The sequence below is a fragment of the Protomyctophum parallelum genome (assembly GCF_964188405.1).
Source record: "Protomyctophum parallelum genome assembly, chromosome: 19".
NCBI classification, from domain to species: Eukaryota; Metazoa; Chordata; class Actinopteri; order Myctophiformes; family Myctophidae; genus Protomyctophum; species Protomyctophum parallelum.
In genome coordinates, this window is record NC_139717.1 from 18675391 (window position 1) to 18701890 (window position 26500).

Here is a 26500-nt window from a genome sequence, read left to right on the forward strand (position 1 = left end):
ATAATTATGTAATTTAACCAGCTCAGTGACCTCTCGGTTAGAGCGTTGTGATCGGGTTCGATGTATTGCGATGAAACTTAAACAATAAAATATAATAACATCAACTTCAAAGATAAATAAGCTTCAAGGCAATTCGTTCAAAATAACGATTGTGGCTTCAATCGAACTCTGGGAGCACGGAAATGGAACCGAATGGACCCCTGAGAGGGTGCATTTGGTTCCATTTGCGTGCTCTCGGAGTTGAACTGACACTCAGGATTGCTACAGTTGCGATAACATTTTGCTGTCCGCCAGGTTGCGTAACATGCAGGAGAAAAGAAGGAGATGACCGGCCGGACGATCAGATCACACAGGTGAGAGCGCAGCCTCGTCGTGTCGCCATGGTAACGCAGTTACCACGGTTACCACCCGGTTGCTCAGTGAAATGACAATGAATAGATTACAGGAGGAAAAGAACATTGGGACGTACCCCCCGTGAGATTATAATTATTAATTACCACTGCAACGTTATGCATATACTGTATGTGATGGTGACACACCTATGTGTGATCGCACTCAAACATATATGACGCTTGTATTGATTTGATATAATATAGTGTATACATTCCGAATTACGATAGATCGAATGTTTGTTCAGTAGCGCGGGTCTCCCTGTCTCTCCAGCTCTTAGTAAAACAGAAAAAATATGTTTATTCAGGACAGAATGCCAATTTTATCCAATCAGGAGAGAGGATTTCGCATCCAACCCGGAAATATAATATTATTTCTGTTTACTAATGAGCTGGAGACGAGGAGACACCTGTTAGTTACTGAACAAAACATTATTAGAACATAGTTCCAACTTTTTAACAAAAAACTAATTAATACTTTATATCACTTACTAAGTTACTGTACACCTTTTGGTGTTCTATGAATGCTCGCACTAACAGCTAGCATAGCATTCTGGTTGAAAACAATGTAAAACGCTGTATGTCACACATAAGTTCTAGTCACAGTACTCCGTGTTTCAGTGATTGATTGATTGATTGGTTGGTTGGTTGGTTGATTGATTGATTTAAATATGTATTAACAGTTTGCAGAATTACAGTACATTTCAAGCACATCTCAAAGACTGTTAACTGTGAGTGACGACCCGATAAAGCACCTTGTTCAATTAATCAAAAGATTTAGAGACGTACAAATAGACACTTCTATATGGCCATAGACACTTCTATATGGCCAAAGAACAGAACTTGGTGTGTTGCATTGTACACATGCCATGCATTGGTGCGGAGGGTGCATGCAATAAGTAAAGAAAAAAAAGGGTGTAATTATTGTGAGAAAGATCCTTGTTTGAGACTCGTCTATACAAGACAAAAATGCACGACATAATGATGTGTGGAATCAGGCAATTAAAAAAATAAAAACCCTTGGAAGATCACGACCAGTGTTACTGTTTTTAATGCCATCAAGTACAGATCTAGGGTCGGCTTTAGTGATGTACTGACCTCATTAAAAAAAAGCCATGCCATCAAGTACAGATCTAGGGTCGGCTTTACTGATTTACTGACCGTATTAAAAAAAAAAGCCAACTGCATCCTGAATCTAGTGAATTCATGCACTTTTTTTGTGGTGAAACTATCATACATTTGGGCATTTTGGGGCATTATTGATCGTACATCGATCATTTTCAAATATGAAAATGATCGTACAACTGGCAACACTGTGTGTGAGTGCTTATCTGGGTGAGAGGGAGGGTTGTATTATGTTACCTGACATCAGTTCGGCTCCGGGGGCAGCAGCAGGAGTAGGGGCGGGCTGGGCGTCTCCCCACGGCGGGCTCTGAGGGAGGCCGTGGTCAAACCCAAAACATACCAAAGCACACACCGTCCCAGAACACAAGGGGAGGGGGAGGGGGTGGGAGGCGAGCCGTTCCCATCGCAGCATGAGGGCAGAGAATGGGTGGGGGTTAACAGTCAACCTTCGGCTCCACACTGTGCGGGACTACATGGCAGACAGACAAGAGTCGAGACATGAATAATACAATACATTTATTCTTGATTTCTACACATCTGCGGTTTGCACGCACGCATGCACGCACACACACACACACACACACACACACACACACACACACACACATGGGCCTACAGTAAAACCCTGCACACTAGTTTAAATGGGGCCATATATACCGTACGTTACTCCCACGTACCAATAGTTTGACGTACGTGGCCGGTTAAAGGTGTAGTGAAATGAGACCATATCAGTGGTCATCATATGGGCATACCTAACAATGGATGCCAAAAGAAATGGGCAAATTCTCATTTTTTGTGTGTTTTTATATCAAAAGTCCTTACAAATATTTGTTTTAATTACTTCCCGAAAACGAAAACGTGCTGCGTGATGACGTGTCGAGGCCCACATCAATGAAAGCCAATAAAGATGAAGCTCACCAGTTTGATTCCCATAGCTTCATTCTCCTCCAACACAGCATGGTTTTGATTAAAGCACAACTCCGTTTTTAATCTCATTCAAGATGACGTCCAGACCGTGTAATTACTTGTTTTAAACTTAATCCTGACGCTAAAATATGTATATAGGCTGTAGAAATAATCCCTGGCTTTGTCCCACGTCTCTCTGTCACTTTGTTTACAAACGTGACGGAAGTCACAGACGTAAAACCCCATAGCCTGGAGGGATGCGGCGCTCTGATTGGCTAAAACTTCAAAATAAAATGCCCAACACTTCCGTTTCACTACATCTTTAAGACTCACCCATAGCTTCCGCGTGCGGTTAGGGTTATGGGGTAGTTAGGGTTAGTAATGTCGGAGTATTGGGATGTTGGACCCACCGCTGCTGGGTGTTAAAAGTTGTAGCAACGGCACGCTCTGTGTCGCTTTGCACCGGGCGTAAGATCTGATGCAAAGACACAGTCTACCATTCATTTTCAATGGAAGCCTGCAGCGATGTGAAGATACAAGCATACATCTGGTGTTCGTCGCTGCTGCAAAAGCTACAACAGCTACAAAGCTATAAATACGTTGAGCTGGTTTCAACCTCAGCTACAAAGATAGAAAGCTACAAATGCGCTGTGTATATAGCTTTGTATCTTTGCATATCTGCTAGTGTGAATGCATCAGGAGAATCTAAAATAAAGGAGTAGTACTGCAGATATTATATCCAGTGTTTGGCTAATAAGGATGACATCACTAATGCATAATAATACTGAACAAAGTGCTTCAGTGTATCTCACAATCCCTTGAATTCAGACATCCACCAGTCAAATCAAAGCTACAAAGGCGTCTGGACTACAAAGACCACAATTCCCAGTGGAGAGAAGCATACGTCCCTTAACTGATGACACGACATCAAGCTATGTTCCCGAGTAACAGTTAACGATGACATCAAGACAGTATAGTAAACACTGAAAGTTCCGGTTGCACGCACACACACACACACACACACACACACCTGCATCCAGTTAGTCTATTTACAGAATATGATCTTGTGTTTTCAGTTCTCTGTTGGTTCGTTGTATATTGTCACTGTGAGTTTGTTAGTATATTTGTTCTTGACTCCTCGGTTGCCTTGTATTTAGATCCCCAGTGTAGTATTTTCCCTTTGTCCTATACTTGTTTTCCTCGTGTGTTGTGACCAGTATTTTGACTTTTGCCTAGTACTCTGGACTTACTTAAATACTTAATGTGAACTGAGCTGCCTATCTGCCTCTCATCTTGCACTTGACTCAAACTGTGAAACATTTGGGTTGGACATATTTGATAGATATATATTTGTTTTAAACAATCTTGACAATAGACTATAATGCACACTTGCACTGCAACCATATTGGAAATACACTGGGCCTCTTCCATAATTCCTTCACAGGACTCACCAGTTATACTAATTAACCCATTTTGAGCGGGAACCCCTTTTGGTGTTACATACATTATGTTATAATTAAAAAAATCGTTAAAATGTGCCTCAAATCTTTCAGAAAATTGTCATGATTTAGATTTTATTTTTTATTTTTTCGACGTCAGGCCTGAATGGGTTAAGGCTCTGTCGTGTTATTGTTAAAGTTGGCTGGCTCACTGGAAACACTCTGCTGCAGTGGGTCTCAAACAGGGACCCTCGTCATTCCTTGAGGGGGTTCCAAATGGCCCCGTACGGGTGTGTAACTCTGAGAGTGTACATACAAATGTACACTCTCAGAGTTAAGGCTCATACATAGTCCTGGATTTTCGGTTGTTAGGTGACCACCGAACTACAACATGACGTCACGAGCCGCGGTGAAGAGCAAACCACCGCCACCGCTTCAGCCCTTCTCTCTGTTTTTACTCACCACCGCTCAACGTTATTTCAGCTCTGGTGGTCAGCTCACCACCGGAGCGGTGGTCAGCTCACCACCGGAGCGGTGGTCACCTCACCACCGGAGCGGTGGTCACCTCACCACCGGAGTGGTGGTGAGGTGACCACCGGGAGTGGTGGTGAGCTGACCACCGAAAATCAGACTATGAATAGGCCTTTATGGGGTCCTTGACATTCTAAAGTTTGAGAACCACTAAATGGAACAGAGCCTTAATTAACGATAAGTGGTAACACCTGTGAAGGAAGTATGGAAGAGGCACAATAGAGCCCAACCTGGGCGTACGTCGAAGTTATAGTTAAGTGAGAGGTTAAAGTTAAGTGAAAGGTCATGAAGCCGTCGTGTGCGTTAAGTTTACCCACCACCAAACAGGTTCATGATGGCCCCCGTGTCCATTTTGGGAGGGGGAGGGGGGCCCGCCGAGAGCATGGGGGCGGGGGAGGAGAACATGTCCGCTGGGGAGGGGGCAAGGGGGAGATGTGGAGTTACAACGTGCACACACACACACACATGTACAGTCGTACTCACGCCACCACAGCACACAGTTCATGCACTCCCTCCTGCAAAGATTGTAGATGCCGTGCACGTTCCACATGCTGGACAGAGTGGAAGATGTTGAGTATAGAGGTTTGATAGAGGGGGGGGGGGGGGTATCTAAGAAAGCACTCTCACTCTGCCTTTGATTCTGATACAATGATCAATGCCAACGTGCCATGGACACAGAGAGAGAGAGAGATGAGAGAGAGAGAGAGAGAGAGAGACGGACGTTGTACACACACAGAGAGACCCACCAGTCACACATCACAGAGACAGATAGAGATTACGAGAGACGCAGAGAAAGACAGAAAGAAGGAGCGATCGAGAGAGACGGAGATATATATACACACCACACACACACACACACACACACACACACACACACACACACACACACACACACACACACACACACACACACACACACACACACACACACACACACACACACACACACACACACACACAGAGAGAGAGAGAGAAGGGGCCTGGGCTGTGGGGGGTATACCTGCTGCAAACAGGTCAGCACTGGGCGTGGTCTCTGCGGTGGTGAAGCTGGCGTCTGGCACCGAGTCAAACATCACTATACCCACACACACACCACACACACACACACACACCACACACACACACACACAGTCACACACACACACACACACGCAACAACAATGTGCACGAGCACAGGCACGCGCGTTTGAAATGAAACGCCCACAAAATGCTCAAATGGTGACCAAGGTTGATTTAGTCCAAAGTCACAGCTGGAAGATCAAAGAGATACAGACAGCCAGGCAGGAATCAAAGAGAAAGCCCCTGAACATGTGCAGTGACATTAGTGTGATGAAGCACATGGAAACAAGAAACACCAGAAGAAGAAAGAGCTGCAGGGGAAACGATAAAAGAGATAGATGGAGTCTGGCAGAGAACATCAATGAGGAGAGGAGAGGAGAGGAGAGGAGAGGAGAGGAGGGGAGGGGAGAGGAGGGGAGGGGAGGGAGGGGAGAGGAGAGGAGAGGAGAGGAGAGAGAGGAGAGGAGAGGAGAGGAGAGGAGAGGAGAGGAGAGGAGAGGAGAGGAGAGGAGAGGAGAGGAGAGGAGAGGAGAGGAGAGGAGAGGAGAGGAGAGGAGAGAGAGAGGAGAGGAGAGGAGAAGAGAGACATAGAAAGGCAGACGCCTCCTTCAGCTCTGGGGCGTGTGTATCTCGAGAGAAGGCAAGCTTTTGCGGAAGCATGAGCGGAAGCTCACATGAGCGGAAACGTTTGTTTTCTATTCTCATGCCAATAAAGTTCCTTTGGATTGAATTGATCAAAAGTCCCGGAAAGGACGCGCTGTGATTGGCCAGTAGTGCACTTGAGTGGCAGCGACGGCAGAGTGCCTTCCGCACTTCCCGCTTGACTTCCTCTTTACAGTGCGATACACACGCCTCCAATGAACTGCAGCGGCCAATGAGGCGCCTCCAATGAACTGCAGCGGCCAATGAGGCGCCTTGAATGAACTGCAGCGGCCAATGAGGCGCCTCCAATGAACTGCAGCGGCCAATGAGGCGCCTCCAATGAACTGCAGCGGCCAATGAGGCATCTACTCTTTGTACGTCTATGGAAGAGCCAGGCGGCAGGCTGGAAGAAGGCGTGGTCGGCGTGACAACATTTACCGCCAAACAGATCTGCGCTGGAGGAGGGGGCGGAGCTGTTAGCGGGGGCGGAGGGCGATGACGATGACGACGAGATGGTGGCGGAGGTGGTGATGGTGTTGGGCGGGAAGAGCGGCGAGGGGGCGGAGCTAAAGCAAAGGGAGTCCAGCCCTCCCCCTCCCACTCCTCCACCTCCTCCTCCTCCGTCCATTGGCATCATGGAGAACAGGTCCAGACCTCCCGGAGGAGACGCCATGTTGTTGGGAGCGCCGTCCGACGGAGCGAACGGGTCTTAGAGGAGGAGGGAGGAGGGGGGAGGGGGGGGTTGTTGGGGGAGGTGAGGGGGGTGGGAGGTGATGGAAGGGAGCAATGGGGGGATGTTAGACAGCGACTATTAACGACACACAAGACAAAAGGGAGAAATGGTTCACGGTGTTATAACTGTACAATGGCCCATGGGGTTAATGATGAAATGTTGATGAGAGGAGAGGAGAGGAGGATGAATTAAATGTAAAAACAGAGGTCAGGGATAGGTAAAAAGAGAATGAGATAGATATACTTTATTAGTCTCCCGAGGAAGACATTTGTCTTAGACAAAGGGCCCGCATGCAAGCATAGCCCTAGTCCATGTCGCCACAGTGCAGCGCAGAATAATTGGCGCAAATTTAACTCCCCACTCCCAGACTGCCCATGCACTCACTGCAGTCCTAATAGTTAGTCCTCACACTGACCTGAGACCAGCAGTACCAACTATAGAGGACCTAAACCATCTTCACACAGATCTGAGACCAGCAGTACCAACTATAGAGGACCTAAACCATCTTCACACAGATCTGAGACCAGCAGTGCCAACTATATGAGATGCCCTGAACCATCTTCAAACTGACCTGAGACCAGCAGTATACCAACTATGATGAGTTAAACCATCCTCACACTGACCTGAGTTCAGCAGTATGAACTGGGAGAGGAAATAAAAAATCAGCGAGGAAGATTGCCAGGCACGTTTCGCCATTGTAGCTCTCCGACAGCAGCCACACGGTTCAACATTTCAGCGCTCTTGCGGCGATAGTCGAGTCTTCTTTGACTTTTGTGGTGCTGTCCCCCCCCCCCCAAGCGTGGTGCCCCCTCAAGGTTGGTGCCCCCTCAAGGTTGGTGCCCTGTGCTGCAGCACCATACAGTAAAGCCATTTAGCCTGCATTGAGCGAGTGTGCGCAACTGCGCATACACGCAAAATAGCCTTATAGCAACTTACTGATGTTCAAGTGCCCACACACACGCACACACACACACGCACACACACACACACACACACACACACACACACACACACTTTCAGACACCCACCGGCTGCGGCGTCGGTGGCTGTGGTCGGGGTGGAGGCGGCTGCGGCGTCGACTGCTGCAGCGCCCTCGCTGGCTGGAGCAGGTGTTGCAAACGCATCTGAGCCGTTCGCACACAACGCAGCCAGCGTTGTGACACACACGCGCACACGCAAGATGAGAGAGAGAGAGAGACACACAGAGAGAGACAGAGAGAGAAAGACAGAAAGGGAAAGAAAGAGACAGGAAAAAAAAAACAGAGAGCCAGAGAGGGACAACGAGGAAAAGAGAGAAAGTCAGTGGGGAACAAAGGAGGACTAACTCACTCATGGCCACTAAAACGCCCGGGGCACTGTTGCTATTGCCACCAATACTCGGCCGTTTCCGGTCCCCCAAAAATAGCTAGCGACCGTGTGCTAAAGCTAATGTGATGAATGTCTTTTTAAGAGGCCGGTAACCGGGATTTAGGCCTACTATATTGACATAGTCAATATAGTCAATATAACATAGTCAATTTGTTCAATCCGATCGATCTGAGCCGTAATTCCGAGATAAACGGCTATAAACATCTGCGTCCCCAGCACTGTGTGAGCGCCGCCATGGGGGATTTCATGAATTAAGTCTGTGCTACCATGGGTGAGTTATAAGCAGGAAGCATTTGGAAGGAAAATAAATCAGAACAGTCGTGGCTCTTTCATTCTCATCATACAACTTATCCCGCGGTCAAACAATATTCACGTCCTTGTCGGGTGCAAGGACTGTCTAAAGAGGACGGGACGCGGAGACCGTAAGGGCGCCGCCATGTTGCTCACATGGTGCTCCATGGAAGGAAAGAAACATGCGCAATGGGCTTTATGCAGCCATCACTTCCTCGTTCAGCTTCCTTGGTCTCAACTGCGCATGTTTCTTTCCTTCCATGGAGCACCATGTGAGCAACATGGCGGCGCCCTTACGGTCTTCGCTTCTTGTCCTCTTTAGACAGTCCTTGGTCGGGTGCAGGAAACCGTATCTCCATAATTATAATATTTCAACGTTTGATTTTTAACGGCCTATAAATCAGGGGTCTTCAACATTGGTCAGGCCAAGGACCCTTTAGCTGAGAGACAGATGAAATTGTGTTTCAGACTAAACTTTATCATAGCTTATTTAACTATCAGTATGTTGTGTCAATCCCCCCCCCCCCCCCCCATTAACCACATTAAACATTAACCACTCCACTCCTCAACTTGACCTTTGACTTTGTATTTGGTTTGCTCCTTCTTCCTTCTCTACAGCTAACCACTTTGCCGAAAGTAGCTTGTAGATCCGATATTTTAACTGCAACACACAAAGATTTGGCTTTTGGCCCTTGTAGTATAACTCTTGACAACCCCCCTATAGGGGTCCCCGGACCCCCTGTCGAAGATCCCATGCTGCATTGGATCCATATATAGGAACACAAGTTATTTATTTATTTCCATTTCCTCTAAAAAAAAAAAAAAACCCGAACATGTTGTGGACATGCACGGTATAAGCGGTTTCCCACCCGACCCGGGACGATACGTATCATATCAAATGCCTTTCAGTAGCCTCGCTGCGCGATACGATGAAACTGTGACTCACAGACATGGATTTGAAGCCGTGGGTGCGTGACGTAAGATGAACGGACACAATGACAACACAGACACAATGTGATGCAGGGCCGGGGGAAAAAACTCAACACAGCTATAACGTCCGTCAGTGTGTGTGTGTGTGTGTAAAAAAAAAAGATAAAAGAAAAAAAAACTACAAACTAAAAAACTAAAAAGGGGTCAGCAGCGTGTATAGGGATCGTCAAGCAAAGCCGAGGCATCTCTTGCGGTTGTGCTTGTACTGTATAGCAGCGTGACAACGTTTGATATTACTTTTCACCGAGCTGATGATGGGAAAAGCATTCGAGTGCTTATCAAACCAGAAAGCGTGAGGAGGAGGAGGAGGAGGGCATGTACATGTATGCATGTAGGCTTCACTCACATATTAAAGACAGGGTGCTCTCTCTCGCTGTCGCGGTGGGGGGGGGGGGGGGGGGGGGGGGGGCATTTCCAAAGTCACGTGGTTTTGACGAGACAAGCTTGCTCCATGGATGTCTTCTTCCCTCCTCCCCCCCCCCCCCCCCATGGAGCAAGCAAGGAGCAAGCTTGTCTCGTCAAACCACGTGACACTCCCATTGAAAATGCTTTGCGAGGACACAGGAGACACCGAGAAGACAGCTGTCTTTTATATGTGACTGAGGCACCTGACACACACTATTGAACTAAAAATCACTCTCTCTGTTCTGTGAAACCCATGGACTCCCATTGAAAATGAATTGCGAGCTGCCCTGCACCTCTCCCTCCGGAGCAGAGAGAGATATTTCGTTTCAATAGTGTGTGTACACGGGGCACAAGGCCTAAGCAAAATAGCCTACCGTTGTTTTGTTTTACGAGAAGCGTGAGTGTGCACAAGCATATCTGCAGAGCATTGTTGTGTGGCCACTATACGAGTGTTCCACAGAATGAACCACTTTGAACCCATACAGTAGTGTCTCTGTTTGAGGCAATTTCGAAAGAAAGAAAGAAAGAAAGAAAGAAAGAAAGAAAGAAAGAAAGAAAGAAAGAAAATGTTGACTGTCTTTTCCTCCACTTATAATGATGACGTACCCAAAACAGGGACACCTGCAGCAGGTTGAAAGTGGTTAAGATCATGTGTATTGTCCGTGTTATGCAAAAAAGAAAAAGAAAAAAGGTGACGCTGTTGTTTTCTTCAGAAATGCACAGCCAACATTATTACCCGCGCTTGGCATGAAACAACTTCACAATTTCTGCAAGGATATGCACATTGCACAGTATACTGTCTATACATACTATATATATATATATATATATATATATGCTGTGTGTATGTATAATATACAGTATGTGTAAAGAAGTATTTGCTTCTCCATTCATCAGTGCAGCATGCAACAGTGTGTGATGGGTCTTATATAGGTTCCGAGCTCCCCGGAGCAATTATTCCGGCTCAGAATTCTCCGGAAGTCCCCAGCACAGACCGACAGACCGACCGACCGACTGACTGACTGACTGACCTCCCAACAGGTCCATGTTGGTGGCGGCAGGGGAGGAGGCGGGCACTGGCGCGCTAGTGGGAGGGGCTAGGGAGGCTCCGGGTTCTGCCGCAGGGGCGGGCGTGGCCGCCGCAGGAGAGGGGGCGGGCTCGGCCGCGAGGGTGGGTTCAGCGAGCATGGAGTCGCCCATCATCTCTGAGAGGTGGCCAAGGTGTGGGGATGTATGTTCACAGCCCCGGTCAAAAGAAATCCCCGTCCCGGTCCACACAAAAATAAAAGACCCCACAGTAACCAAAATGATATAGAGTGGCCGTTATAATCGGAGACAGCAACCAAAAGAAATCCAATAAAATCCAGTGGGAACGTAACCAACAAAAAAAAGCAATTGTTTTATTATATTAGACCGTAAAGAATAGAAATGAAAGGGCCCAAATGAACGTGCCAAACATAAGCCCCATTAGTAACCAACGGAAAATAAATCAAAACAGACCCCCCCCGTATGAACCGAAAACGAACAAATGCCGATGCGAGGGGGAGAGGGGAGACAGCAGAGAGAGACAAAGAGAAAAAGAAAGACAGACAGAGACTACTGAGTCTAGGAACAGAGAGAAGAACAGCACTATGCATGAGACAAACTATGGACTAAAACATTGAATTTGATTCCGGGTCACCTTGCTCTCAGTCCAACCAAAGATTGTGTTGCTGTTGTTTGTTTGTGTGCATGTTTTTGGAGGAAAATGCCCATTGTGTCGTCGGGTATACAGGTTCTCAACTGGAGGTGATCCGGAAAGTGACTTTTAAGACTCGGACCCGATCGCCCCAGAGAAGAAACGTTGCCATTGCACGTTTCAGAAAAATCACAGATGTTAATCAATACTATGTTAATCGATTGAGTGATCAATCGATTGACATGGTCCGCACCTAGAAACGTTGATATGCAACGTATTTCTGGTTCAGGAACGTCAACAAGAGTCTTTCAGAAACGTACAGTGCCATGTTCTTTTTTTCTCTGGCGGCCGGCCAGGCTGTTAGATTAGACTGGAGCTTCTACAAAGTCTCAAACTCACCTGACCCAAGCAGATCTGTGCCCGCCGGAAAAGAAAGAAACAGTTTAATTAATGTTACGTACAATTAACATTACCTCGACTAAAGAGCACGAGGACAATGGCTATAAGAACAATTACAATGACATTACGTCACTTCCCTCTTGTGAACAAAATACATTTAAATCCAACCTTCTTCTACGAGAAGCACGTCGTGAGTAATTAAGAAGGGAACTCACCTCCCCAGTTCGTGGGGGCTGTGGACGGTGCTGATGGACCCGAGGATGACAGAGGGTCCAGGTCCAACAGAGAACTGATGGAGAGGAGAGAGAGAGAGGGATGGGGAGAGAGAGAGATAGAGAGAGTGAGAGAAAGAGAGAGAGCCATTCAGTCCGGAACACGAATGTAGCATGGACTCGAAGCTGTTTATAAGCCACAGTCAATGACATCACTCACGACTCCTTGGTATCTTCTATCGAGTCAACTTTCCACCGCTGTGACTCAAGGTTATAGATTCATGGCCAGTATACCGGTGGCAAATTTGTGCCGCGAACCGGCACCGGTACTGTGGTACATGTACCAGTGGTTGGGAACCTCTGGGTTAGAGCAGAGGTTCCAAACCAGCGCCGGTCCGCGGGAAGGGAATATATGCCTCGTTTTCCCCGACCCTGAATCTATAACGGCGTCACCAGGATTTCCCCAACAGCGGTGAAAGGTTGACTCGGTCAAATGAAAATACCCAGGATTCGTCACTTCGGCAGCAAGGCGTCACGGACTGTGGTTTATAAACAGGCTTTCGAGTCCGTGTTACTTCTGCGTTGCATATAGCATAACAGTGACAACGCTGGCGAATCCTCTGCATCTTAACGTGTGTTCAACGAGCAGCACGTGACAACATCAAGCTGTATACTGTAGATTATTTTGTCAGTGTCGTGTAATTTGGAACCACAATTCACATTAATAATAGCATAAGTAACTGTTTAGAACTATATAATTTAGTTGTCTCCTGCCCTGACAAACAGATCAGGTTCAGGTTCAGGTTTATTTGTCATGTGTATAGATACAGAGTATAAATACAATGAAAATCATTTTGCTCAGAGCACTCTCAGTCTTACATACAAAGGACATAAACAAACATCTATAGTGCAAGAAAAAGACAAAAAAACAGAAAAAAAGTGTAAAGTTGGGGCAGCTGCAGCTCTGTATGCTAAATAGATCTGGCTTGTTGATAGTGAGCAAATTGGCCGAGGTCCTACTGGGCCTTTGTGACCTGGCCATCACCTTATATGGACATGTTGACCACTTTAGACTTCAGGGGGTTTGGGGAACCTGAGACCACCTTTCCCTTTGTTGTCCTCTGTCTCGTTTGCCATTTAAGACCCAATAGACTGTACTGTAGTGTGTGCCACTCTCCGAGGCTTGAGTATAAGTCAACTTAGTCAAGTCTCATGCTTGTTTATGTATATAGGGAGAGAAAACAGTCTCTTCTCTTCTAGTACATTTACGACATCAGTTCGTTTCATGAACTGTCCGCCCGGGTCCGTGGCAATAGAAAGGTCGGGAACCCCATGGGTTAGAGGGTGCTGTACAGTATACTCACTCTTCAACCGGGGGCTCGGGGGCAGCAGCAGCGGCGGCGGCAGCACTCTCCCCAGGGGGGGGCTGCAGGGTGGGGACGGCGTTGGAGGATTTGGCGGGGGTGGAGGTCGGAGACACGTTGTTTGTCGGAGAGCCCTGGAAACGCGAGACGGGGGAGGACACCTCGTTTTAGTGGACGGGACAACAAGCCGATGGGAGACTGATTTAAAAAAACAACACAGGAAACGAATACTACAGGAAATGACTTGTGAGAAGCGTGCGCGTTGCTCACCTTTGTTGGAGACCTAGAAGAGAAGAGAAGCAAGAGACACAGTCAGTGACTTTATAGAGCGGTGACAGAAGAAGAAGAAAAAACATGAGATGTCACATCATGGAACTATATAAGGGGGCCGGTGTCCGCAGAAAACAAAAAAATAAAGAGTTTCTAGACGTCTCAAATTAAAGGAAATATAGAAAAAGAATACCTCATGTGTGACAAAACAAGGTTATTAATGACATAATAACAAAGAAAACTCAAATAAAAAACTAGATAACCAAAATAATTGTGTAAATGAGGCTTTACACAAAATAGAACTGAGAAAATAAAACGAACTGAAACTGTATAGCGATTTCAAAAAGATATAAAAACTAAAGCAAATTAAAAGTGCAAAAAAAGTATGTATATATATATATATATATATATATATATATAACCTTGATACGTGATCAATCATGTCTGGATTTAGACTACATGTGCTGTGGCGGTACATGGCGTGACATACTTGCCACAATGGCAACACATGGTTAGATATCATGTGACTGCCCGTTGATACCGTTGACCACAACATTCTCCTAAAACAGCGGTTCCCAAAGTGGCCCCCAGGGGGTCAAACTGGGGGTTCCTTGGAATTAAACAGGTTGAGAATCTCTGCTAGAGCCGTACAAATATTCTCTTATGGGGGTCCCTGGCATATCTTTTCAAATGGGGGTCCGCACTCTAATTGGTGTCAATTTGGGGGTCCTTGACGTGAAATATTGAGAACCACTGATATAGAAACATGAGGTTTTTCAGAAAGAAATACATTTTAAAAAGACATTTTTTTTTATTTCGACGTCAGGCCTAAATGGGTTAACTCCAAAGGGTGAACAAATTTGGAACCAATTTGGCAGCACTTGTACACCTCTTGGAGTTGGATTAAAGGTTAATGTAATGTTGGATTAAAGTGATGTAATCAGGGGGGTCTCCCCGTCTCTCCAGCTCGTTGGTAAAAAAACCTTTTTCAGGAGGAATAATATTTCAATTCTGTCCAATCAGAATCGAGAACTTATACAGGATACGCATGGCAAACAAGTGAAAGTGGAAGTGTATGAAACAAAAGCCGAGCAGACAAAGTTGTAACTGAGCACTATATAACATTTAAGTTGATGAAGGCGTTCGCATTGCGTGAAAGTGTATCATCGTCTTGACCTGAAAGTGTATCATTTTCTGTTCTGAAAGTTTTCTTAGCTGGACAGAAAGGCAGACCCCTGTAACTGAATATATAGAAATGATCACATATCACCTTTAACAGTAGTTCACTGGAGGTGGGATTCGGGGAATACAATTTACAACCTCAACAACGTCTAAAAGCTAGATTTAGATCTAAATCTAGGCAGGTTGACTTCCTAAGACGTTGTATATGACATGCTCACCCTTCACTGGGGATTCCAGAAAGAAGGTAAAGAAGGGGATGAGAAGAAGAAACGGGTTGAGAAACAGCACGCCAGAGTTTGAAACACAGATGCTGACCGGGGACGACGACAAAGCACAACCTGGCAGAGCAAGTCAAACCTTTCTGGGGACAAAGCCGCAACCTGGCAGAGCCAGTCAAACCTTTCCGCAAGGGATCTTTCCAGGTTTGAGTTTGCAAATGGAAGCATGAAAGCAGCAATCCTATAGCATAAGTTCCGGACCAAACCTCCAATCAAAGTGGCATCCATTCAACTATAATTGCTGACCTAACACCAACGTTTCAACCCCGCAAAACCCAACTTCTACTAGGCTACTATCTAAGTAGTAGTTAGAAGAAGTTGTGAATTAGCAAACTGGACGTTGAATGTTTCCTTTATCGCTTTATGTTGCGCTTCTGTTTTCGCCAAAGTTTTTATTTGTGTTGTTTCTCATAAGCGCACGTCCGTCGTGCTTCAACTACGCTAGCCATCTGTGTGTCCGCTGACTGCACACACCCGCTCCTTTCCAGCCCCTCCGCGCCCCTCACCGGGGAAAGTTCCAGGAGGAAAAATAGGCAAGCCTCCTATACCCGCACCCGGCTCTCTTCTTCTCACTAAGGTTTCCTTTCCGTATAGGGGGTTCATCGCACCTGTGGGGGTTCGTAGTGTGGCGGTGGGCCTCCTTCGAAGCTTCTTTAACTCTGGCACGTTCATCATTGAAGGCGCAGCGTCGACACCCCAGCATCGACAACGCAACAGACGTCCCTCGCCCATTCATTGCGCGTCATTAGCTTTTCTTTAGTTAAAATCCCTAAACGCCCCATCGATTGGTGGTGTTGGTCCTTTATAGTGAAGTGACTCATTGGAAAGCCAATGCCGTATGAATTCTGCTTTGGTCAGCCTTATAGCGCCGGCGTGAAGCCTATAGGCATTGGCTGCTCCTGGGCTCTACACACCCTCTGCCAACCTAGTCCCCATATATGGGGGACATGGGGAGAGCAACGGACTTGAACTCATGCTTTCTCTCTGCCCTATAAAGCTCTTTCAGCTGCAATACCACATTGTCCTGAGTTGGCAAGTGGTGCTATTTAGCCAGTTTATGCAAATTATTTTTTATCAGCTACACGCTCACGCCAGCTACTCTCCGCCCACATCTTTGTTTCAAAATTGGGTATTTGTAGGCATAGAAGAGACGTAGTGGAGCCCCCCCCCCCCCCAAAAAAAGTCGAAATTCATGGTGTCGATCCTTTAACTAAAAAATATCACTCAGAGCACCTGTAACACTGAGCATGCTACTTGAGGAGGATTCACTCTACAACCTCAAAGTAATCTAAAATCGATAAATCTAGATCTAAAATCTATAGGTGGTTGATTTCCTAAGACGTTACACGGTATGCTTACCCTTCACTGCATCCCAGCATGAACGTAAAGATAAGAAGCAGATAAGAAGATAAGTACAGTACAGGGTTAACATAAGTGGTGGAGAAAGGACAGGGCCTTAGTATAGAGCCGTGGGGGACCCCGGTATAGCGCTTTAACCATTGAAACCAAAACATCACCTGAGAATGTTACTTGAGGGGGGATTCACTCTAACCTGACTCCGCCAGATAGGGGCAGTATTGTGTTCAATACAGCCTCGTATCTTATCGCACACAGTGACGCCATCGAGCCCGTTGCAATTGCATTTCCTATAGCGCCTTAAAATTGGAAGAAAAATATATATATTCTTGAAAGCAAGCGAAGACATGACCTATACATATAGACCAACACGATAGTGAGGGGTTTCTAAAGATTGTTAAACCTAATGCTATCAGGCGTTTGTTAAGGCCTCATTCACACCTAAGGCACACTTGTGACCCCCCCATGCAACAAGCAAGGTTGTGTCTTCAAACCATGTGACTCCCATAGGAAATGCATTGAGGCGACCATGACACACTGAACATTACAGTGTGTCAGGACACACACACTTGTGTCCTGTGTCTTGCGTGTGCAGTGAGGCCTAACACTTTTATCGCTTGCGGGGTTATAGTGTTTACTTTCCAAGGCAGACGGTCCCATCCAATCAGCTGTCAAGTAGCTTGGAAAAAAGGAAACGTCTTTCTTCAGCGATTGGTCTACTCTACAGAGATCCCAGATGGAAGTACGTTTTGTGAAGCAAGCGTCTTCCATCTGGAGGAGTCAGGTTAAATTCACTCTACAACCTCAAAAGAATCTAAAGCTCAAACCACACCAAAGGCAAGGGTCGGGACGAGACAGCTTTTAACCCATTGAGATGCAATGAGTTGCATTGGTGTGGTTGACCTTGAAACGGTTTTGTCCCAACTCCAACAAGGAGTCCCTATACCGGTGTGGTTTGGGCTTAAAATCTATAAATCTATATTTAAAACTATAGCTTGTTCATGTTTTCCTAAGACCTTCTACGGTATATATGCTCACCCTTCCCTGGTTGATCCCAGAATAAACATAAAGAGGAGGATAAGAAGAGAGGTACAGTAGACGGTTAAAAGGGAAATGGTGGAGAAACAGAAACACCAGAACAGTTTGGAATACGGATGTTTTTTTTCCGGCACGATTACTGTCGCTACGCTACGATCATCTAGCAGATCCGTCCACATTCTTGGGACGAAACTGAAGAGAAGCGTGCGTCTATTTCACACCGTCATGGGGGGGGGGGGTGAACACAAGTGGACTTAAACGTGTGAAATGGATTGTCTTACCCCTTCTTCCCTCCTCCCTTCACGTCTTCCAGGCCGTTCATATGTGTCTCCAGGGACTCCAGGATGCTGCTGGGGGCCTGAAGACAACCAGTAAAACATCTCAGCATCTCATCTGCAGGTCAACATGTTACATTACATGACATGGCAAAAACATCTCTGCTGTATAATGTTCAATACATATACAGCAGACTGGGAAGAACGGCACACAATGTGTTAGGCATAATAGTCAGTGGTGGAAAAGGTACTCAAATGTATCAATACTGCAACGTATAAATAGTCCGGAATTCAAAATGTACTTGAGTTAAATGTGTTGGTATAAAAATGTACTTAGTAGTAAATAGCCGATCTACAAGCTCACAATGTTGTAGATCGGCTATTTTCAAATGGTCAAAATGTATATAGGGTTTACCTTAATGTATGTTTTGTAATAATATTCAATCTGCAACGTTTTGAAAAATATGTTGTGGCGTTAAAAGTACATTATTTGGATCTGTGTGTGGCCTAGAGGAGTATAGCATAGTATAAGTATAGCATATTGGAAACTGGTAGAAATACCCCAAAATGGTACTTACTTAGTACTTAAGTAAATGTATACTTAGCTACTTTCCACCACTGATCTATAGTCAATATGACTGGGACAAAAACATCGCATAATGTGCTCATCAGGAGCAGTTAGCATTTACCAGAGCCTTAGATATAGACAGAGTTACGCAAACTGCGTTCACTTCATGGGGCCAGTCCTACATAGACTTCTATTGAGCATGGTGACAACCAACTGGGACAAGTCCTGGACCGGAAGTAGGCAGAAATGCATTGGACTCAAGCAACAGCCCAGCTTTAATGATCTTAAATACCTTAATTTTAGATTGTTTTTTAGTAACAACATTAAAGAGTCTTTAGTTGTTACTGTACAATACTTTAAAACAGTTGGCATGCTGGACACATGCTTAAAATAGCTCTTGTTTGCGCCGCCCTCGTTGAAAACGATGTATTTCCAACTCCAGCTTGTCTCAGTTCAGGCTGCATGAACAGCGCTCGAGCGCTCGGTTTCTGCCCCCTCAACATCACAACTCTTCTATTAGATGGCTCTGGCATTTACTAAGGTGAAAGAAATGCAAAATGACCCCTCTTTCCATGCCGTGTAGCGGCGTGTACCATACCAGCATTCAAGAGAATTGCCTGTTCCCGAACTCTCATTCAGAACTATATAGTTAGTTACATAACACCTATTTAACACTTCAACCATCACAGTGAATTTAGAAAGTGATCATCAAGGAGAACGTTTTGAAAGCACACACACGCACACACACACACAGCTGTAATTAGCCCATATACATAACGATGTATGAGCATGGAGCATGCGCAAAGAAACACTCTCATCCCGCAGAGGCAGGCACTCCGCCAGGCCACCCCGACACAACAACAGCAACGTTGCTATATGGTTACCGGGTCCTCACGATGCTTAAAGATACAGTCCTCATCATCCGAGTCCGCTAGATCCGTCACTACGCCCGGATGGAGACACTGAGAGGAACATCGTGTTATATAATGCTGGTCACTACGCCCGGATGGAGACACTGAGAGGAACATCGTGTTATATTATGCTGCTGCAGTGAGAGACATCTGTGTGTCTGTGCGTGTGTGTGTGCGTGCGTGCGTGATAGGGGTGGCTGCCGAGGCTCGTGAGTGCACTGTAATGTTCATTTATGGACCTGTTGTTCCATCCAGCATATAGAAATAAAGAGAGTGAACTCACGTAGTTGATGTCAGGAATGTCATTTTTGTCGACTCCAATCGTCTGTTGAAGGGGAACAAAACGTCACTGTTACTACTGGACAAATAAACGCTCTGAAAGCTGCCCCTAGAAAGAAAATCACATGAACGTATTTGTCCGGGTGGAAATAAGTTCCGTTTGTACACTCTCACAGTGTACAAATGGAACTCTCTCAGTGTACAAATGGAACTCTCACAGTGTACAAATGGAACTCTCTCAGTGTACAAATGGAACTTTCACAGTGTACAAATGGAACTCTCAGTGTACAAATGGAACTCTCACAGTGTACAAATGGAACTCTCAGTGTACAAATGGAACTCTTACAGTGTACAAATGGAACTCTCACAGTGTACAAATGGAACTCTCACAGTGTACAAATGGAACTCTCACAGTGTACAAATGGAACTCTCACAGTGTACAAATGGAACTCTCACAGTGTACAAATGGAACTCTCACAGTGTACAAATGGAACTCTCTCAGTGTACAAATGTAACTCTCACAGTGTACAAATGGACCTCTCACAGTGTACAAATGGAACTCTCAGTGTACAAATGGAACTCTCACAGTGTACAAATGGAACTCTCACAGTGTACAAATGGAACTCTCACAGTGTACAAATGGAACTCTCACAGTGTACAAATGGAACTCTCACAGTGTACAAATGTAACTCTCACAGTGTACAAATGTAACTCTCACAGTGTACAAATGGAACTCTCAGTGTACAAATGTAACTCTCACAGTGTACAAATGTAACTCTCACAGTGTACAAATGTAACTCTCACAGTGTACAAATGGAACTCTCACAGTGTACAAATGGAACTCTCACAGTGTACAAATGGAACTCTCACAGTGTACAAATGGAACTCTCACAGTGTACAAATGTAACTCTCACAGTGTACAAATGGAACTCTCAGTGTACAAATGTAACTCTCACAGTGTACAAATGTAACTCTCACAGTGTACAAATGTAACTCTCACAGTGTACAAATGGAACTCTCAGTGTACAAATGGACCCATACGTTCAGGTGCATAACCACATCTATAGTCATCTCCCTTCAAGTCCCACCTTACCTCAGCCAGCTTCATGAACTCTCCGATCTTGGTCACCCTGGTCAGGAACCTCTTGTAGATCTCCAAGGCCTCCTTGCAGTCTGGTTTCTTCATCTTGAAGTATTTCTCTTTATTAAAACATAAAGAGTTTATAATAATGCATCTTTGTGACAAAGGACAAGGACATACAGTATAGTATACATGATCTAAATTATGATATACACTAAAATGAAATAGATGCCGAGATTTAATTTGGCTCGATCACCATAGGTTAAATCTTTGTGGACCAGTTGGTTATTTTAATAACAGATCACTGATCATTCCCGCCAGTGGTGGAAGTAGATTTACTCAAATATTGTACTTAAGTACAATGTGTGTACTGTATTTCCAATTTACACTACTTTTACTTTCTACTCGTACTATACATCTCAGAATCAAATATTGTACTTTTACTCCACTAATTTATTTTGAAAACTTTAGCTACTAGTTCATTTTTAGATTTTGATTATTGTTACAAAACAAACATTAACCACTTCAGGCCTATACATTTTGGTAATTTGAAAATAGCCAATCTACAAGCTCATCTGCTGACTGCTATTTTCAAAAGATTTGTATACATTTGAAAAGTTGAAATGGGACATTCTGCACAATGAGTATATTATTTTACTTTTGGTACTTTAAGTACACTTTGATGCCAATACTTTTGTACTTTTAACTCAAGTACCTTTTGAATTCTGGTCTTGTATTTGTATTATAGTATTTCCATATTGCAGTATTGATAGGCTATACTATTACAAAATTATAAATTGTGAGCACTTTTCCTACCGCTATCTACACTTTTCCTGGGCTGTGTGTGCTCCAGTTCCTGTTGATTTAATTGGATACCATTGGTCATCTGACCAGTTTCATTGGCTTTCATTGGATCAAATCGACAGGAACTGGAGCACACACAGCCCAGGAAAAATGTGGATAGTTCTCGCGCCAAACCACCAAACGGACCTAATAGGTTGATGACGCCGTCGTTGTAGGAAGCGAACAGCTTGACCAGGTCTTTGAAGAGGAGCATGAACGCCGCATTGATGATGCCATTGTTCAGCTCCTTTGGATGGCACTGGGAGAGAGAGAGAGAGAGAGAGAGAGAGAGAGAGAGAGAGTGAGAGGCAGGGGGGGGGGGGGTGTTCATGGCGCTGTTATCAAGAAACGAGTGCAGCGCCGCCGGTTCGGAGACTAAAACTATGCCGAAATATGTTTAGCGACTACCTTTTTTTCACTGATGAAAACTTCCTCAATACTAAATAAAAACTAAGCTATGATGACAAAGACTATAGCCTGGGGTCCACCTATGTATATAGGCAGCTCCAGCCTCCCGGCAGGATCCGCCGGGAGAATCTAGACGCAGCTGCTGGACATGAGACTAATTAATTAGAGCGTCAGAGAGAGAGAGAGGAGTGTGTGTGTATGTGCGTGTGTGCGTCAATTGAACAAAGGTGCAGACGATCAGAAATCAACAGAGAGTGATCGACGTCCGCGCCAAATTGAAGTGGACTCGGTCCCGAACCTTTTTTTCTCTCCCTGGAAATAAAAACGTCTGGATTTCCGAGGCTAAAGACTTATTATGACTATTGACAATTTCGTCAACAAAAAACTAGAGGGACCAGTGGAGAAGACATCCAGTATAGAACTAAAAGACAAGTCATTTTAGGTTTTATGTTGTGTTCCCTGTTGTGTTCCACTCCGAAAATAGCCGACAGCGTGTCACGTTGTGATCTTGTAGATCGGCTATTTTCGGCATGCAGCTAAGCATAAATCAGTAATTACGATGATGTCACAGCCCGCCAAAATACATTTTTGAGGGCCGCTCTAGTCCAGCCCCACCTATAAACAGCTATAGTGTAGATTCCGTCTTAACACAAACATTAAATGCCATTGACAATGAATGGAGAATTTACGTCATATGTGTCTGAGCAAATCGGCAGTCGGTATGTCGGTGGAAACCTTGGCCAATAAGCGACCACCCTTCTTGGTGACGTAACTAAGGTATGTTTCAAGGTTGGTATAAGCGGTCAATAATTGATTAGAGGGCCCTCACTTCACACGGGTGTGATTTTTAGTCAACTCAATCAACTGTATATTTAATTGACTAAAATCTCCATATGTACTACTAGAATTTCGCGGCCGCTCATCCAAGAGGTACTTTGCCGCACACTATGGGAAGAAGGAAATTGCAGGAGTTGACTCCACATGTAGTAACGGATGGGTTATTAGTTATTATTATGTGTCCTTATTAGTTTAGTGTAGTCAACACGTTATGGCTCATACACGCTGCCCGGTATTTGCTCCGATTATGCTGTCGGGGAGCATTTTTGGCGCTGGCCGACAAAACCCCTGATCTGACGTTACTGGTAGATCGTGATCTACCTTTTGGGCACCGCTTAACTCAACCTTTTTTGTCCCAGGGCACACTTTTCATAGCCTAAAAGTCTCGGGGCACACCTAGATATACGGTTTGTGTACACTGTATATATACCGGTGTGTATATATAGTAAATATATATATTATATATATCTAATATATATATATATATATATATATATAAATATATATACATATAGAATATTAGTGGTCCATGACATGAAAATGTTTGAGAAAAACTAAATTTGCTGTCAAAATGAACACTGTTTAAAAAAAAAAAAAACTCTGATCTGACTCCTGTGTGTGTGTGTGTGTGTGTGTGTGTGTGTGTGTGTGTGTGTGTGTGTGTGTGTGTGTGTGTGTGTGTGTGTGCGTGCGTGCGTGTGCATGTGCGTGTGTGTGTGTATACATCTTTGCATTGATTTTTCAGGTAGTCGTGCTGATGCCGATGCATGACTCAGCAATACGCATGCCAAATATAAAGGCGAGCCGCTGGGAAGTTATCCAGACATCGTTGCTGTCGTCGGGCAGAAACCTCTTATTTCCATACGTTCTCCGTACGCCCCAGTGTTGTTTTTGGCAGCCAATTATTTCTATTTTAGTTTTAGTCATAGTCTTTTGATTAGTTTTCACTTAGTTTTAGTCACATTTTAGTCACCTGGAATGTGTTAGTGTTGGTTTATTTTTAGTCGACTACATGTCATGAGATTTTAGTGGACTAAATCTACAGGTGATTTAGTCAACTAAAATGTATTTTGGCGGGCCTTGATGCCGTCGTAATGACTATGTTTTACACTTAATAGAGCCGATCTACAAGCTCACAATGCGTTGCAGAGCTTGTAGATCGGCTATTTCCAGCATGCAACCAAGTGTAAAAGGACTTATTTATACTGGATCTCTTGTCCACTAGTCCCTTCCTAACATTTTAGTCTAGTTTTTATTTGTTGACGAAATTGTCAGTATATATTTAGTCTTAGTTTTAGTCATCATAGCTTAGTTTTCATTTAGTTTAGATACAATACAACAATAGATACAACACAACACAACACAACACAACACAACACAACACAACACAACACAGAATTAATGAAGTCTATATTCAGACTCACGTCAAACTCCAGCAGTGTGTCGATCTGCGTCTGCAGAACGGGCATGCCTTTCAACAGCTTCTCCGTGGTCATTGTCCGCATCACGCCCTCGGCACTGATGGTCAGAGTGACAGCACATTAGATCAGTGCTTTTCAACCCTTTTCAGATCAAGGGCAAGGCCCATTCTTTTCTTTTTTTTTTATGTTTTTTTGTGGCTTTCGCCTTTATTTTATATTTTGTATGGAGGGACAGACAGTAGGCTGACAGGAAGTGGGGAGAGAGATGGGGGGGGGGTGACATGCAGTAAAGGTCGACAGAATCGGGACTCGAACCCGCGGCACACTGCCAGACTGGGTTGGCAAGGCCCATTATTGATTTGGCATGTGAGCCACGGACCACCGTTCGATGAGATGTATAGCCTCGCAGACCCAAAACTAGAGAATATTCTTTTGTTATCGTTGGATAAGATTTTGTCCACAATTCCATGCTGTATTGATGTGGTACCACAGGAGAGATAACAGGCAAACGTTGATCAAATTAACATTCTCTCTAAATGTGTAGATTTCTTGTAAATTACGTAATGAAGCCAGATTTTTTACAATAATTTTACTCTTGAGAGCGTAAAATGAGACCAAATGGACCCTGGGTGGGGGTCCATTTGGTTTCATTTTACACGAGTTAATGAAGTATAAGGGTCCATTTGGTTACCAACTCTCCATCATTTAAGTGGGCACCTGTTACCTCCTCAAGGTAACAGGTTGCACTATTTTGCGCTATTTTTAAACTAATCTTATTTTCATTTTATTTTATTTCTATAGTGTGATAGCTGGAGAGACCCTGTTACTGAACACACACTCTATAGCAATGATTACTATCAGAATATAGTGATTTAACCTTTTAACCAAAAAACATCACTTACTCTACCTTTAAACAACATTAGGAAACAAGCCCAAATAAGCAACTACATTTCACGAAGAAATCCAGAAACCCGCAACCTGCAACTACGAATAATTTACAACACCTTTACAGAAAAGCAAGCCCAATAAAGTCACTTATAATAAGCAGACAAGGCAACACTGGTGTTGTCGCGGGTAGCGGCCATGTTGTGGCCTCCCTCCGTACACATCGTTTCTGGTAGATATCTTTGATCAGGCTTCTCGAGACACCGCGGTGACTTACCCTTTCTTGACCTTGGTGAAGTCGAACGCCATCTGGCGGTAGGCGAAGGCCTTCTCGTTTAGGTAGCGTCCGTACCGTCTGATGAACGTGGACATGTCATAGCCTGAGGACGAGGAACATCACAGCGTCACACAAAACATGTCATAGGCTGAGGACGACCAATAGCACAATGTCACACAAGACATGTCATAGCCTGAGGACGACCAATAGCACAATGTCACACAAGACATGTCATAGGCTGAGGACGACCAATAGCACAATGTCACACAGGACATGTCATAGCCTGAGGACGACCAATAGCACAATGTCACACAAGACATGTCATAGGCTGAGGACGACCCATTGACCATATGCAGACCGCATCCATCTTGCCAGCAAGGTGCTAACTATGTGCAACTTCCCATTGACAGCCCATTCATCCAAACAGAAAAGTCCTATATCTGATTGTATTAAACAACGTCAAACTCAAAAAAACATTGCAGCTGTGTACGGAAAGCTTGAATTATGCTCTTTCAATCTGTAAAGTTTCAAAAAAATCCACCATAGACAAAGTTATTTGTCAGAGTTTGGAAGCGCTCGTTATCAGTAAAGCAATGTCCTGCTGCCTCCTGCATTATGTGCAAATTCAAAACAGGTGGTTCTCCACAGGATGTAGCTCACAACATATCTACGGTGGATTTATAGATACAAATCAGGGGGGCAGTCAGACAGATATTTTGTGAAGCCACTAAGGAAATCGGGACTTCCTGCGCTGTCATTCTTCAACTTCACCTAGACTGTATTACCTTAATAAACATGGTCATGAATACTTTCTGCTTCCAGTCACTAGTTTAAAGTATCATTTCTCATGTCATAATATTCTTTTTGGAAAATGATGGTCCCATTTATTTAAAAAATGACCATAAAGTTGCGTATGTTATGAGGGGTGTGGCTACCGTTACAGTATATGATCGGGAGCCACCACCCGTTCGAGTCAAAATAAAAAAGCCAATGGCCAATGGCCAGCTGGGCCCAAATCTACAAAGATGGCGATTTACAATTCAAGGACTGACTGGCTTCA

General features: G+C 44.7%; 1 protein-coding gene across 1 annotated transcript in view; it reads right to left on the bottom strand.

The window, feature by feature from the left end:
• The window catches only part of LOC310876811 (uncharacterized protein), a gene marked incomplete at both ends in the record, with an annotated part of 57100 nt that overhangs the window by 7576 nt on the left and 23024 nt on the right, over positions 1–26500 (bottom strand). Inside the window, 16 exons of the mRNA XM_083790465.1 lie at positions 1752–1821; positions 1961–1983; positions 4708–4800; positions 5391–5465; positions 6470–6799; positions 7853–7948; positions 10910–11083; positions 12171–12244; positions 13532–13665; positions 13802–13814; positions 17937–18013; positions 19693–19734; positions 20782–20888; positions 21760–21871; positions 24282–24375; positions 25441–25543. Coding sequence (XP_083646591.1) covers positions 1752–1821; positions 1961–1983; positions 4708–4800; positions 5391–5465; positions 6470–6799; positions 7853–7948; positions 10910–11083; positions 12171–12244; positions 13532–13665; positions 13802–13814; positions 17937–18013; positions 19693–19734; positions 20782–20888; positions 21760–21871; positions 24282–24375; positions 25441–25543 — 1617 coding nt within the window. The remainder of the gene's footprint in view (positions 1–1751; positions 1822–1960; positions 1984–4707; positions 4801–5390; positions 5466–6469; positions 6800–7852; positions 7949–10909; positions 11084–12170; positions 12245–13531; positions 13666–13801; positions 13815–17936; positions 18014–19692; positions 19735–20781; positions 20889–21759; positions 21872–24281; positions 24376–25440; positions 25544–26500) is intronic.